Genomic DNA, 15,615 nt, shown 5'->3' on the forward strand with positions numbered 1-15,615 from the left:
TCTCCCTGCTTTTCAAGAGACCGCAACCGTCCTGCTTTTTCAAGAGATCATGGCTCATTGAATCTTGTGTACTTAAAAAAAAAAAAAAAATTCAAAGGGTCGTGTATGATAAACGGGTCTTGATTCAAAATTTTAATATGCTGCTAATTATGTCCATGCTCTTTGCATATGCTTTACTTAACTTTTTTTTAAACATTGTGTGCTTCCTAGGTGAATACTGTTAGGGCATAGCAATCCCTGTATAAAAAGCATTTGTTCTGCCACTGTTTTCATTGCTGTTTCTGGTGCTTTACTTAACTTTTACAAAAAAAAACTTGTGCGTTTCTTATGTTAACACTACTAAAGCAAAATAAAGCATTTAAAAAGGAAAAAGTTTGCTTATCTCTAACTTTTCTCCCCAGTTATGCTGTAACCACCAACTTAACTTCCAAACTAGAAAACAGCAGCTGTTTCTTTTTTTGTTTGTTTTTAGGGGGCATGTGGTCTTAAAAAGCAAATTAGCTCACACTGAACTGTTACGATCTCTTGAAAAGCAGAGAGGAACAGCACAGCAGGTTCACATTAGTTCTTTCTATGTAGGATGATTTGGAAGGGGAAAGGGGGGTTGAGAGAAGTTGCCGACAAAATTGGGTTGATGGCTAGGGAAAGGGAGGGGTTGCGGGGAAAGCTATAGACTGATTGACCTTAGACAAGAACATGCTTACAAAGCAAACAGCTCATACAGAGATGTAACGATCTCTTGAAAAAGTAGGACTTGTGAGACGAAGCTTTGTACAGCAGCACAAGTTATCCTTTTGAAAGAGAAAAAGAAAACGGTGAGCCCAGGGCTAAAAATGCCTATTTTCTTTCCTGTGAGAAAAATGTAAAGCTGCTTATATTCCTCCAAGGCTGTAGGGGGTGGTGTCTGAGTTTTTCGACATCACTTCCCATTATGTGACCCCCATCCAAGATTGCGGCCAATAGTGGAAACAAAGTGACATAGTAGCCACCATCTTGGGGAAAGGAGCATGGCTATGATGTCACTTCCCATGACATCACCAAAGGGGTGGGTTTGGGGCAGGATTATGTAAAAAGGTGGGGTTTGGGACTGGGTTATTCCAAACTGGTGGGGCTACGATATCACATCCGATATCATCATAGGGGCATGGCTTGGGCGTGTGGTCACTTCTGATTGGCTGTCTGATTGACAAAAGCCAGTGAGATATATTACTTAGTAGTACTCCTCACGGTGTAAACAGTGTTGCCAGGTGGGCGGTTTTACCGGCCAATTGGGCGGTTTTCCGCGACCCGCCGCGGGAAATTTTTGCCCGCGGCGGGTCGCGGTTTTTTGGGCTTCTTTTTTTTTTTTCTTTTTCGCGGTTTTCGGGCGGTTTTTTCGGCCGCGGGGGCGGGGTTAGTGACTTTGTGGACGGGGTTAGTGACGTTCTGGGCGGGGCCGATGACAGGTGAGGCGGGGTTGATGACGGCAGGGGCGGGGTGATGACGCGGGGGTGGGGTGTCAGGGGCGGGGTTTGAGTTTGGGCGGGTTTTGGGCTGTTTTTAGGCTGGATTGGGTGGGAAAAAAATTTTCCACCTGGCAACCCTGGGTGTAAATAATTAGGGCACTTTTTAAGCTCTACCTGTAGGACTGCAAACATATTTTCAAAGGGAAACCCACATGAGGTTTCTGTTGAAGGTACTGGGGGATGTGGACAGCAAATACCAATTGGAAGTTGAATTTACTTGCAAGAAAATCTTTGAAAATTGCTGTTTGTATGCCCACTAAGTAGAAGACATATGTATATTCTCACAACAGTCAAGTTTAATTAGGGGTTTGTTCACCTCTCTTCCCCCCTCCCAAAAATCTATATCAATAATTCACTTGAGACCCACTGTACATGAGTACAGTCTGGTCTCATGTAGTGGCACTGCTGTCAAGCTGCGCAGTTGGTCCTATTACCAAAATCTAAATTGTTGACATGATTCATTTAAGTGACTTACATTTCTCCCAGCTTGATTCAATTAGTAGTAATTGTTAAGAAAGCACACCAATATCTGTTCTTTCAAGTTTTTTTCTTTATGGTATCTTTTTAATATAATTCTTCTGTCTTCCAGGAACCAGCAAAAACGAGTTTTTGATACCGTTAAAGTTGCCAATGATGCTGTTCGGAGTCGCTCTGCCTCATTTCCTCCTCCACGTCCCATCCCAGGTTCTAATCGTTCAGGTGTTGTTATGACAGCAAAACCTTTTGAATCTGGTGTACAGCTAGAGGAGAAGCAGAAGAATCAAAAGAGCAGCTTGAAGGAGGAGAAGGAACTGTCAAAGTAGGAAAAAATTAATTTAATTTTGAATCATGGACAAAATCGGTATTCTACTAGTAAAAGTGAAATGCTACATTGGCTTCTAGTTACTTTAGGGTCAACTTTGCTATGGTCTTGATTTTTAAAGTGTTAAGGCTTCAGTGTGTGAAATTCCAGACACATCCAGTGTTGGCCAGCATTTCACTACAGCTTCTTCAGGGATAATTTAATATCTGGGTGTACATCAAATCCTGTTTCCAGACTTCAGTGATTCAGATCTTAGTCTTGGTTTCAGTGTTGATGGAAGTACAAAGCAGCAGGAAGAAACTGCCAAGTCAAAAGAAAAAGGCTGTTTTTCCTGTCCACCATAATTAATAGAACATCATTATTATATGTATATATTTAGAAGGCAATTTTATAAAACTTTTCAGGTGTGTAAAGATTGCTTTCTCTGAGGACAAGCAGGTCATGAGCTTACCACAGATGGGTGATAACAGAGCACAGCAAAGGTGATTCAAAGAGGATTGGACAATGCTCTTGAATAAAGAGTTTATTGATCAATGTACAGACTTGACACAGGCGTGTTTTGGCCAAAGGGCCTGCCTCAGGAGTCTTAGAATGCTGCAAGTGTTACCTATATCCCAGCTCGGGCTGATTAAGTTGAAATCGGTCAATGCTGGTAGCGGGTCTTGGTGGGAAGATAGAAAAACGACGTTGCTATTAAAACTGGAATACTCAGAAGTAATGCACAATTGATTCTCTGGATTAACGCAAACATCATCCCTGGTCCATTTTTTTTCCCGGACCACAGACATTGAGAAGGCACTCACACACACAAGGTGGGTCTTCTGCTAAAAGCCTCTTAAAGACAGGTTGTGCTGGGCAGCGTCCGCACCAATAGCATACCAAAGGTGGGACGGTGGGGGTGGTCCACCCCAGAGGCAAGCAGCAAAGGGGGTGCACGGAGCACTCGCACGGCTGTCGGCTCTGCCAGTCCTTTTCCCCCTCTGATGTTTCTTCCTGTTCCAGGGCAGGGAACCGGCAGAGCCAACAGCTCTGCTCCATGCACCCCCGTGCTAGGAGGAAGGGTGGTGGGGGGTGATAAGTGTCCTTGGAAAACACCTGCTGCTGGTAAGTAACTTTGCTTTAGGAGATATTCACAGAGGTGTCCGCAGGGGCATAGTTTGGATAGAGCAGAGATGAAGTTGCAATGTACATGATTGTTTTATAAAATGTGGATACATGCCTAGAGCATACACGCGTATTAATATCTTTTTTTGGTTTAGTGTAAATTTGTGTGTGGGCATTTGTGTGCAGACATTTGTCCTCTGATGTTCTGCAACAGGTAGCCATGCTCTCAAGAGGCTCTGGGAGGAAAGGGAGATAAAAAAAAAAAAAAAAGCAGTCTGAGACATGGTGAATGCAGCATCTCTTGACCATCCTTGCAAGTCCAGGACAGATTTTAAAAATCTCACAAGCATGCTGTTCTGTATCACTGAGGTCTTTATATAGCAAAGAGAATTTTCTTTTCTTTTTTTTAAATTCCATTTACAAGAAAACAATGTTCCTTGGATCCCCTCAGTTCAAGCTGTGGATAAATATGCTTGATAGAGGTGGGTAGGTGATATTTTTTGTTTGGGGGGGGGGGAGGACAGGGAGATGAAAAGTATTGGGGCTGAGTTGCACATGATAACTTTCATTTGCTTCTCCCGGATGTACAGCGCTGCGTACGTCTAGTAGCACTATAGAAATGAGTAGTAGTAGTAAGAGTTTTCCCTTATTTTATATTTCCTCCCTACTTGTCTGTCCAGTAATTGTAGAACAGCCCTTGGGGTGGGACTATATTCTGGAGTCCTGCAGCCCTGTGTCCAGCCACTAGGTATCATTTTTCTGCAGTGGTTGGAATGGAAGACTTGCCCCAGGTATTGAACCTAGGTTGGTTTGTAATGATTAGAGAATCACATTGCTAGATCATAGCACTGCCATTGTCCTTTTGTACAACATTAGGGTAATTTATCTTATCGCCCTGTAATTGCTTTGAAATCTTAAGACATTTTTCCACTTACAATGCAGATCAGATGTAAAAAAAAATTAGTTGCCAGATAGATAGTCTGAGGTAGCAAACTGTGTATTTTGGAAGAGCTGTCCTTGGAAAGTTTGTTGGCATCTTATTTGGATAAAAGGTGATCTGTAAATGCAAACAGATTACATTTAAGATTAGTTTTCATTTCATGATTGTTTGAGAGGAAACTGCTGTGTTGCTGTTTGTGTGCTGCTTTTTCTAAACCTTAACCAGCTTCTACTTCCATCTCACTAGCCTTAGTTCACCTAGCAAATGCACACACACACAAACAAAAGCTGCTTGACAAGCTTGATTTCCCTTGAACTTTACAAATGTACTCGTTAAAATGGTTCTTTCTGATTGCTGCTCATTCTGCTCTCTCTTTTGACTAGAGCCTTTACACATAAATCCAGACACATCCAATATTGGCTACAGCTTCGTTGGGTGTAACTTTAATATCTGGCTATTCATCAAATTCAGCCTCCAATTTCAACATTGTGACAAGCAGTCATCTCTCTCTTTAGAAAGGATCTTGCTTTTTACCCATGGCTTCCACTTTACAAAACAGTCCTCTATAATTTGTCATGATGTAAAAGTTTTGAGACTGAATTTGATGTATATCCAAATACTGACATCGCTAAAGAAGCAGTAGCAAAATGCTAGCCAGCTTTGGATGTGTCTTGATTTATGTGCACTGATTCTTTGAGAGGGCTTTTTTGTTGTTTAATAAGCTTAAATAATTTGAGCATACTTTCAGTAAAAGGTATTTCAGACTGATGCGTGAAGTTGATATTAGAAGCATGAAAGTTAATTCTGTTTGATTAATCCTCGGAGCTCTTCCCTTCAAAAAAGGGTTTATTATAAAAAGATTTGTACAAAACTTGATTGTGATTTGTATTTTAACTATCATTTCAAATCTAGTCATCTTTTAGCCCGTAATTTGAAATAACTGCTTTAAAGGGAATTCTATTTTGCTAAACCCGTTCTTCTGTGGAGATGGTGGTTTTCCGTTGTAAATATGTATATATGTTGAAGATTTGTTTTTACTTATGTGCTACAGAGACCCCTTAAATCAGGGTCAGCCAAGGATACCTGAAGGCAATGATTTGGCAATGGCCTTGCATAGGCTGTGCCTCCGCCAACAAAACTACCTATGCGAGAAGCAGTTCTTTGAGGATGAGCGGGAACGCAAGCTGAAGCTACTTGAGGACCAAAAGGATGACAGCAGTGGCTGTAACTCACCAACAGGAAGCTTCCTCTCTTTGGCAACCCACCAGTCAGAATTTACAGATTTCTCTGGGTCCTCCAGCTGTCTCCGTTCTCTCCTGCCAGAGAAATTGCAGATTGTTAAACCCCTCGAAGGTAAATTGAAAGCTATTGGAATTCTTTCCAAAGAGCAAGGTTTTGCTAAGCTTCCCCCATGCCAGAATGCAGTATCATTTGTACACAGTCAAAGAAGGAGTTGTGAAGAGGTTTAAATTTCTCTGTCTCCTAAACTTACTTTAATCTTCTCCATATAAAGCTTTCAGAACTAACGTAAAACCAGAGGTGGTTCACCGTTTTTCCTTTAGAAAGCATTCTTTTGCCACCGGCATCTCCATGTCATATACAGCTAGCATGAGACATTTCTGAAATCCAGGTTTTCTAGGCTGACCATTGTATGCAGGAACAGATACTGAACCTTGAATTTAAATTAAGTACATAACTTTTCAGTAAAATTTCAATCAATTCAATATCCCTGCATATTATTAGAGCTGAGATTTTGGAAATGCTCATGGGATCTTGTTTTTATTATTTCAAAATATGCAGTCTGGAAAAAGTGTGATGATTTTGTGTATAATGTAAGATCCATTTGCTATTCGCTGGAGAAGCATTATTGATGTTTTTCTGTCTCTTCCTTTGGTTGGAACATTGGCACTGTAGCTTCTGTAATAAATGGACCATTAAGGGTAGTTTAAAACAGTGTCATGTCAGTCTTCACATGTACATTTTTCACATTTGGTGGTTTAAAAAACAGAATTCAAACTGCATTAAAATAGGAGTTTATTTCACTGAGAGACACAACCTACTCTCTGCACCTTCAACAGCTATAGAATAAAGAGCCAAAAACGTCTGTACATCTTTCATCATAGCAAACCCAAATTAGCTCTGTTTTCAAAAATTGCCTTAACAAGATTCATAATAAGTTAGAGCCCAACTGTGAACAGCCTTAGTAGCTGAGCTGATTCAAATGCTCCTGGATGAAGAATCATGGGATAGGAGGAAAAGTCCTATTGTGGATTAAAAACTGGTTGAAGGATAGGAAACAGAGAGTGGGGTTAAGTGGGCAGTATTCACAATGGAGAAGGGTAGTTAGTGGGTGTTAAAATTATTAATTTTAAAAAAATTAATATGGGGTTCCTCAGGGGTCTGTGCTATGACCGCTGCTTTTTAATATATTTATAAATGATTTAGAGATGGGAGTAGCTAGCGAGGTAATTAAATTTGCTGATGACACAAAGTTATTCAAAGTCGTTAACTCAAGACAGGATTGTGAAAAATTACAGAAGGACCTTACGAGATTGGGAGACTGGGCGGCTAAATGGCAGATGACGTTTAATGTGAGCAAATGCAAGGTGATGCATGTGGGAGAAAAGAACCCGAATTATAGCTACGTCATGCAAGGTTCCACATTAGGAGTTACGGACCAAGAAAGGGATCTGGGTGTCGTCGTCGATAATACACTGAAACCTTCTGCTCAGTGTGCTGCTGCGGCTCGGAAAGCGAATAGAATGTTGGGTATTAGGAAAGGTATGGAAAACAGGTATGAGGATGTTATAATGCCGTTATATTGCTCCATGGTGCGACCGCACCTTGAGTATTGTGTTCAATTCTGGTCGCCGCATTTCAAGAAAGATATAGTGGAATTGGAAAAGGTGCAGCGAAGGGCGACTAAAATGATAGTGGGGGTGGGAGACGACTTCCCTATGAAGAAAGACTAAGGAGGCTAGGGCTTTTCAGCTTGGAGGGGAGACATGATAGAGGTATATAAAATAATGAGTGGAGTGGAACAGGTGGATGTGAAGCGTCTGTTCATGCTTTCCAAAAATACTAAGACTAGGGGGCATGCGATGAAACTACAGTGTAGTAAATTTAAAACAAATCAGAGAAACTTTTTCTTCACCCAACGCGTAATTAAACTCTGGAATTCTTTGCTGGAGAACTTGGTGAAGGCGGTTAGCTTGGCAGACTTTTAAAAAGGGTTAGACGGTTTCCTAAAGGACAAGTCCATAAACCGTTACTAAATGGACTTGGGAAAAATCCACAATTCCAGGAATAACATGTATAGAATGTTTGTACGTTTGGGAAGCTTTGCAGGTGCCCTTGGCCTGGATTGGCCGCTTTCGTGGACAGGATGCTGAGCTTGATGGACCCTTGGTCTTTTCCCAGTGTGGCATTACTTATGTACTTCTGTTGTATGAAATAAATCTGAAGTAAAGGTCTAAACATGTCAGCTATGAAACTACCAATATGACCTGGGATAATGTTATTCAAAGGTACAGATTGGGAGAAGACAGTGTTCGTTGTTTCCCCCAATCTATGCTTTATGTACCTTGAGGCACTATCAGGTCCATCACTATAAAGTAGGGGTTCTCAACCCAGTCCTTGGGATACACCTAGCCAGTCAAGTTTTCAGGATACCCACAAAGAATATGGACGAGATAAATTTGCATGCACTGCCTCCATTGTATGCAAATTTATTTTATGCATATTTATTGTGGATATACTGAAAACCTGACTGGCTAGGTTTGTTCCAAGGATTGGATTAAGAACTCCTGCTGTAAAGTGATAATGGCTATCCCTCCAAAGTCCATAGCTGTTTTTAAGGAAACTGCTAAAGAAAGTCAGTGTGAGGCCTAAGATTATTTTTAAACAGATAGAGGTCTCTTGAACGGTCGACATTTTACCGAGTCTAACAGTTTCAAGATTACTCCATAGATATGGCCTATATGGGAGTTACTTGTAAACTGATTTTATAAATATTTAATTGTATTTTAATTTTTGTTGGGGATGTGAGTATGAATATCTGTTGACAATAACTGTATTTTTATTGTAAGCCACTTAATGCTTCTGTGAGACGCAGTATATCAAATTAATAATTTGCAATGATTTACGAGGAAGCCTCTATTGAAGAAAATGCATATGCCACATAGTGAGTGCAGAGAAACATTTAGGGAACAATACATTCATGTGAGATAAGGTTTTATTGTCCGAGACCAAAGTGGAACTTTGTGGTCCCAATGCTAAGTAATGTATGGCTTAAAACACAGGGCATTACCTTGCTAATACCATCCATGTAGTAAATTGTGGTGGTAGCATTATGTTGTGGGAATATGTTGCAACAGCAAGAATAAAGGGAGCTTGTGAAGACTGAGGGAAAAATAGATGGTTCAAAGTACAGGCAGATCCTGGAGGAAACCTTTGTCCAGCCTACCGTGGGACAGGGAAGAAGACACTTTTCAGTAAGACACTGCCCTAGGCACAAAGCAGTGGAGTGACTCAGCAGGAGAAAAGTGAATCCTCAAGTGGCCCAATCAAAGCCTAGACCTGAATCCAATAGAAAATCTGTAGCAAAACTTGAAAACTGCAGTCCACAGACAATCCTCCACCTACTTAAAGGAGCTTGAGCTATTCTGCCATGAAGAATGGCAAAAATGGCACTGTCTCACTGGGCAAAACTGACATATGCCTATCTTAAACAATTCATGGCTTTTGCTACAGAAGGGGCTTCCACCAAGTACTGAGTCAAACAGTGTGAAGATCTCTGTAATGAAACCTTTTTGGTTTCTTTTTCTTAATTACATTTTGATGATTTTCTATTATTTCCTATTGAAAATGTATAGTCTTGTTGTATAGATGAATTAAACATTTGCTTTAATGCATTGTGTGTTCCAGACAGCAAAATGTGAAAAATGTACAAGGGTTTGAAGACATTAACAAGATACTGTTTGTGGTATATCTAGGACCGAATGGGCCTCAGAGTAGTGAGGACTGTAGGGTAGAGGGAGGAGGAATCCCTTCAGAGTTCCAGTAAACAAACCCCGTAAAAAGCAAACACATTCCAGACCTTTATAGAAAACTTGTCACAGTAATATAAACGAAATGCAAAAAATGAAAGATGCACATTTCCCAAAGCTGACGTATTACAATTAATTTAAAAATCTGTTTCTATATTTGTTGTCCAAGCATTGCTTTGGTCCCAGTGTCTCTTTTGCTTTTCTCTTTCCAGGGTCTCCTGTCCTTTTCACATTTCTTCTATGTCCAACATCCATCTTTTCTCTGCATTCTCCCCTTTGTGTCTCTGTCCGTATCCTTCCCCAGTGTTCAGCATGTGCCCTGTGTGTCCTCTATCCTCCCATATTCAACATCCCTTTCTGTGTCCCTATCCACTTGTCTCCAGCATCCCCCATCTATGTCCTTGTCCCTGTACTCCCTCTATACCAAGTATCTCTTCTATGCCTTCCCATGTGTAGCTTGTCCCCACTCTTCCTATTCTGTACACTTCCCCCCCTGGTGTGGCATCTCTCTCTCCCTCCTTCCATTGGTCCAGTTTCTATCCCTCCCCCCACCCCCAGATCCAGCATCTCTTTCCTTACCCCACCTTCCCCCAGCAATCCTTGAAACATGCAGTGGTTTATACAAACTGTCATCAGCCGGCCCCACTGAGGCCTTTGCTCTGCTGTCCTCTCTGATGTAGCTTCCTGTGGACAGGATGCAGCAGAGGAAAGACTCTGATGGGGCTGGCCGGAGACAGCCTGCTTACACCGCTGCTTCTGCCAGCCATACGCTGTGCATTTTGAGGAGTGCAGGCGGAGAGGATGTGCGATAGAGAAACAATGAACCTGTGCAGGGTCAGAGGAAGGACTTGCAAGGGGAGGCTGAAACTGCAAGCAGCCCCTATCATTGGGCAGTCCTGGGTGCTACAGTTACCCTTAACTAGTGACAGATTAGGTGATCTCTTGGATCCATTGGAGAATTCTACCTATAGCAGTACAGTGCCTACCAGCAGTTTGGTCTTTAATGTTCCTCCATTTTGTGTACATCTGGTGATCGTCTAGATTTGTCTTTTTAAACAGTTCCAGCAATTGCTATGTTAAAGAAGACCTTTAAAGTTCTAGAATACACAAAATTTCACCTTCCTTTATTAACAGCAAGTGGTTTCGGGAGTCTGAAGAACAGTGTAACAAATATAATTACAAACAGTGAAAGATCGAATTTTTCTGTGGTCATGCCACCTAATTTGGTGATTCTTAGGATGGGCAATTAAGTTAGCCAAACCCACAAATTGCACCCTTCTATTGCAGCGATGCTACTTCAAAGCATGAAATCTGTCTTCAGAAAGGCTGCTATTGGAACTTAGTTTCTCCAGAAATGTGTCCTGAATATACTTATATTTAATCACACTTGACATTTCTTAGAGTAAGAGCCACATTTTAACAAAGACTACACTTCAGAACTTTGAGTTACCTGCTTTGACTCACCAGGATCTCAGACTCTCCACCACTGGCAGCAGCTTGCTCAGCCTAACCTGGGAACCCTTCTAGATCCACGACCTGGTGTAGTGACGAAGGGCTTCACATCTCTTCCTGAGGATACTGTCTGCCATCTCTGGGACTTGGAAGAAGATGAGGAGGAAGAAGGTATATCATTTGAGGTGCAACAGTCCTCTTTTCTGGAGGAAGGGAAAGCCTCTGTGCCAAAGCCAACAGTTGGGATTTTCTTGCCAACCATTACACCAGCCACCGTGCCAAGCACTGGTAAGATGAATCGCCAATGTCTGACTATAGTTTCTTATGGTTTGTGCTTCCTTTCATTGATTGCATTAAACTTATGCTTCTCTCCGGAAATACTTTTTTTTTCTTTTTTCTCTTAATGCAAGGTTCCTCATTAGGATTCACCATCCAGGAGAAGGATCTAGGCATCATGGACAATATGTTGATATTCTATGCTAAGTGTGCAGTAACGGTGGCCAAGAAAGCAAATAGAATGTTAGAAATTATTAGAAAAGGAATGGAGAATAAAACTGATAATGTTTTGCTGCTCTGGTCACCACATCTCAAAGTATAACCAGATTAGTAGATTAGTAAAGAGAAAAAGTGACCAAATTAGTAAGGGGATGGAACAACTTCCCTGTGAGGAAAAGCTAAAGAAATTAAGGCTTTTCAGCTTGGAGAAGAGACAGCTGAGGGGGAGGTATGATAGAGGTCTACAAAATTCTGAGCAGAGTGGAACGGGTAGACATGAATCGTTTATTTTACTCTTACAAAAGTACAAGGACTAGGGGGCCTGCCATGAAGTTACTAAGTAGCACATTTTTTAAAAATTGCAAAATGGTTTTGTTCAGTTCCTGATTATGGTCTGGAATTCATTGTCAGAGAATGTGGTAAAATGTGTAGATGAGTTCCTAGATGAAAAGTTCACAGACTGTTAAGGTTTTTGAGATGAACATGGTGGCAGCCGCTGCTTGCCCCAGGACTGGACATAGAATGTTGCTACTAATTGGTTTCCGCCAGGTACCTACTTGTGACCTGGATTGGCCGCTGTTGGAAGCATGATACTGGGCTTGATGGACCTTTGATTTGACCCAGAATGGCAGTTGTTTTTAATCTTGTTCTGCATGAATTCCTGGTGTAACATTCTAGCTTTGGAAATCACTTCATATAGGGGTCCTTTTACTAAGCTGCTATAAGCATCAGGTGTCCCACGGTAGTTTTGGAATTGGCATGCGCTTCCCAAGTGCTAAAAAGTTGATTTTATTTTTTTTAGCCGGGAGAGGAATTTTGGAGGCAGAGAGTAGGCATGCACTGTGCTAATCGGTTAGCATGAGGGCATTGGCATGCACTGACCAATTAGCGCAGGAGCACCTACTGCCTACAAAATATGTGGTGGTAAGAGCTACTGTGCTAGTTGGGCCACGTGCTAATTGGGAAATTAGTGTGTGGCCATTCATGGGGAAAAAGAAATTGTGGCCATTTTACAGCTGTGCTAAAAGTGGCCTTGTGCATGGGAAACCCACGTGCTAAAAATAGTGCAGGCCACTTTTAGCGCAGCTTAGTGAAAGGGCTCCATGGTGTTTCTTAATTCATCATTTGGACTTTGTGGGGCCAATATTCAGCAGGGCTTATTTAGTTAAAAATAATCTAATTACTTATCTGGGTAAAGATATTTAAATTAAAAAAAAAAAAAGTCTTAGGTTTTCAATAAGTTATCTCGGGGCCCTTTTACTAAAGGGTTGTTGCGCAGCAATCACGAACTACTGCTGGCCCAATGCAGGCACCTGTGGTTCTTCTACCCCCCCCCCCCCCCCCCCCCCCCCCCCAACGAGCATGTGGCATTTTCAGTAATTGGGCAGCGGTCACTGCCGGGTTAGCATGGTAGCCCTTATTGCCACCTCAGTGGGTAGCGGTAACTGCTCCCTCCAAAATGGTCATGCGACAAATGTGAACTTACTGCATGGCCATTTCTGTCTTTGGACTTTTTACCTGCTGTGGTAAAAGGGGCCACAGCATGCAGCAAAAATGGCCACCGCCGCTAGCACAGGGCCCCTTTTACTACAGCTTAGTAAAAGCCCCCCCCCCCCCCCCCCCCCCAGTTAGCTATAGCACAGCTGTTAAATCAGATTTAACTGGAAAAACAGATAGGGCTACCAAGTGATGCTCTTTGGTTAATTTTTGTCCTCTTTGCTGGAAAGCTTTTAGCTTTAGCCAAAAGCTACCCTGTGGTCAGGGTGAGAAATTCAAAAATAAATATTTATCCAGTTTAAGTTAACTAGACAGATCTTTTGAATGTCACCCCCAGTATATTTTTCATCATGTCTCCTATCCAATCCAGAGATTATGCTTTGTGCTATTTGCTTCTAGACAATCTGCTGCATAGAATGAAAGAGAAGAAGGTAGACTCACTCATAGTTTTTTGTGTGATTGCTGATGACTGTTCCAGTTTAATTGAATCTTTTATTTTTCAGCTTCACACCCAGGGAAGTGTCTGTCCTTTACAAACTCTACATTCACCTTTACCAACTGCAGGATCCTGCATCCGTCTGATGTCACTCAGGTTACCCCCAGGTAAGAACTGTTTGCTCACAACACTGGAGACGGCTACCTTGTCATACAGAAACTACTTAATCCCTAGAAACAATATTTTCAAAAGGTTAATCTCATTAACCTGGCTGCATTCCAGCACAGATTATTTAATCTGGCCTTGCAAAGTTCTTTAGCAAATAGAGAGAAAAGAGTTTCTTCCTTTTAATTTATACTAGTGGAAATGGAAAAGATGATGACAAATCTCACCATATGGACAATGTATCAGATCTGATGCGGCCATTGCTTTGTATAGCTGGATATGTAATGAATATACTGTTGTGAAGTCATCAATAAAAAACGTTGAAAATAATTTATACGTTTTCTATGGGCAATCTATGAGCACCTTCAGCAGATACCCACAGAAAACATCTCAGCATTATACTGAGCTTTCCCACAGATTTCTTTGTCTGCAGTGTCTTCGTTCTCTGCTGTATGAATTTTGGCTTATTTATTTGGATTTATTAACTGCCTATATGAACAAATTCACCCAAGGCAGTGTACAGCAGGTCCAGTTTAACATGAAACTTACAATTTTGATAATAACGAAACCAGAAATAGGTTTTACTTTTTAAAAGTACTTAAGTAAAAAGTGAAGTACTGACTTCAAAAGTAGTGAAGTAAAAGTAGAAAATCTTATAAAAAAAAAAAATACTCAAGTAAAAAAAAAACTAATAAAGTACAGCTCTTAAAACTACTTTTTTTTTACTACAAAGTAACAAATATTCTTAAAAGTTGGACCACATAATCTAGTATGTTTACAAGCCAATTTCCAGAAGTCACATAAGGTCTTTCCCAGAAAAAAAAAAAACAATGGGCAGAAGAACATTTAATACACCTATTGGAAAACAAAACAAGCTGAATTAGTACAAATTATTCCTACATAGACATTTGATGCTGCTAGAATACCCGGCCTTTTTCAAATATGAACAGAGGTAGCCCCTCATGAAGTATAGAATAAATAACCACAAACTAAAAATAGAAACGTAGAGAAAAATTAAACTGAACTCCCAGGAAGCCATACTCTGCACACAGGGAAAACCCAAAGAAACAAAACAATGACACATCCCTTTGTACAGTGCAAAATATGAAGAGAAAAGATTTAAATTTCAAAAACTTACATATTCCAATTGCTAAATTAAAAATTAACACATAAAACAGAAAATAAGGTGATACTTGTTTATTGGACTAGTTACATTTTTTACTAGTTTTTGGAAGCGAAAACCTCCTTCATTAAGTCAGGACAAAAATACTATTACAGCAGTATACTGTCCTGACCAGAAGAAGTAGGTTTTGATCTCCAAAAGTTAGTCAAAAAATGTATGTAGTCCAATAATAAAGGTGTTGTCTTTTCTTTTTTTAATTAATTAACTTTTAAAGTGAACTAACACGGCTACTGCATTACTTCATCCTAGATTAAAAATAAAAGATTCCTTGTCATCAAGCAGATGCAGCCATTACAGATGGGTTGTGTCCATCAACCAGCAGAGGGAGATAGAGAGCACACTTTTTTCAGTGCCTCATACCAGCTTGCTCTACTGCCTCTCTTCAGTATTCTCTATCTCCCCTAGCAGTGTGGCTGCAGCTTCTTCGAGCGCCATCTAAAATCTGCCTGGAGGTTGCTCCTGTGCTTTTGCCAGTTGTTAGCAGGGGTGTTGGAGGCTATAGCAGCTTCACTTTAAAGGCACATAGGTTCGCCCTTTCCCTGCCTACCCATACCTCCGTGGATGTGGACACATTGCTTAGCTTTCCCTGTCCTTCCCCACCAACAGTGGATGCAGGCACATAGGTTCGCCCTTTCCCTGCCTTTCCCACTCACCTGATCCTCCGGAGTTCTATTTACCTCTGCTTTTCTCACAGTGTTTTAAAAAAAAAAAAAAAGTCGCGTCGTGCTTTGGCGCTTAGACACTGGAACAGACGTTTTTCCTTGCCTTTTTCTGTGGGACCGGAGCTGTGATACTCGGTCCAGTGAGGTAAGAGTGTTTTCTGACTCCTCTGGGGTGGGCCCGCGATCGGGGCGATTTTGGCGCGAACCGCCATTTTGAATTTTACCGCCGTTTTCGGCGATGGCTGCAGAGACAGTAAAGCGCTGTTCCAAGTGTGGCAAGCGCAGATCAGCAGCGGGGCTCTGTAAATCGTGCTGTACAGACGTTA

The 15,615-nt window shown here is 41.2% G+C and overlaps 1 protein-coding gene across 7 annotated transcripts in view; it reads left to right on the forward strand.

The window, feature by feature from the left end:
* The window catches only part of TRAK2 (trafficking kinesin protein 2), a 233,460-nt gene that overhangs the window by 209,408 nt on the left and 8,437 nt on the right, over positions 1-15,615 (forward strand). For all 7 annotated transcript variants that reach the window (XM_030209080.1, XM_030209083.1, XM_030209079.1 and 4 more), the window contains 4 exons: positions 2,095-2,304; positions 5,403-5,704; positions 10,867-11,139; positions 13,347-13,446. In XM_030209080.1, coding sequence (XP_030064940.1) covers positions 2,095-2,304; positions 5,403-5,704; positions 10,867-11,139; positions 13,347-13,446 — 885 coding nt within the window. The remainder of the gene's footprint in view (positions 1-2,094; positions 2,305-5,402; positions 5,705-10,866; positions 11,140-13,346; positions 13,447-15,615) is intronic.

This window comes from Microcaecilia unicolor, chromosome 7, assembly GCF_901765095.1.
Source record: "Microcaecilia unicolor chromosome 7, aMicUni1.1, whole genome shotgun sequence".
Classification (NCBI taxonomy): domain Eukaryota; kingdom Metazoa; phylum Chordata; class Amphibia; order Gymnophiona; family Siphonopidae; genus Microcaecilia; species Microcaecilia unicolor.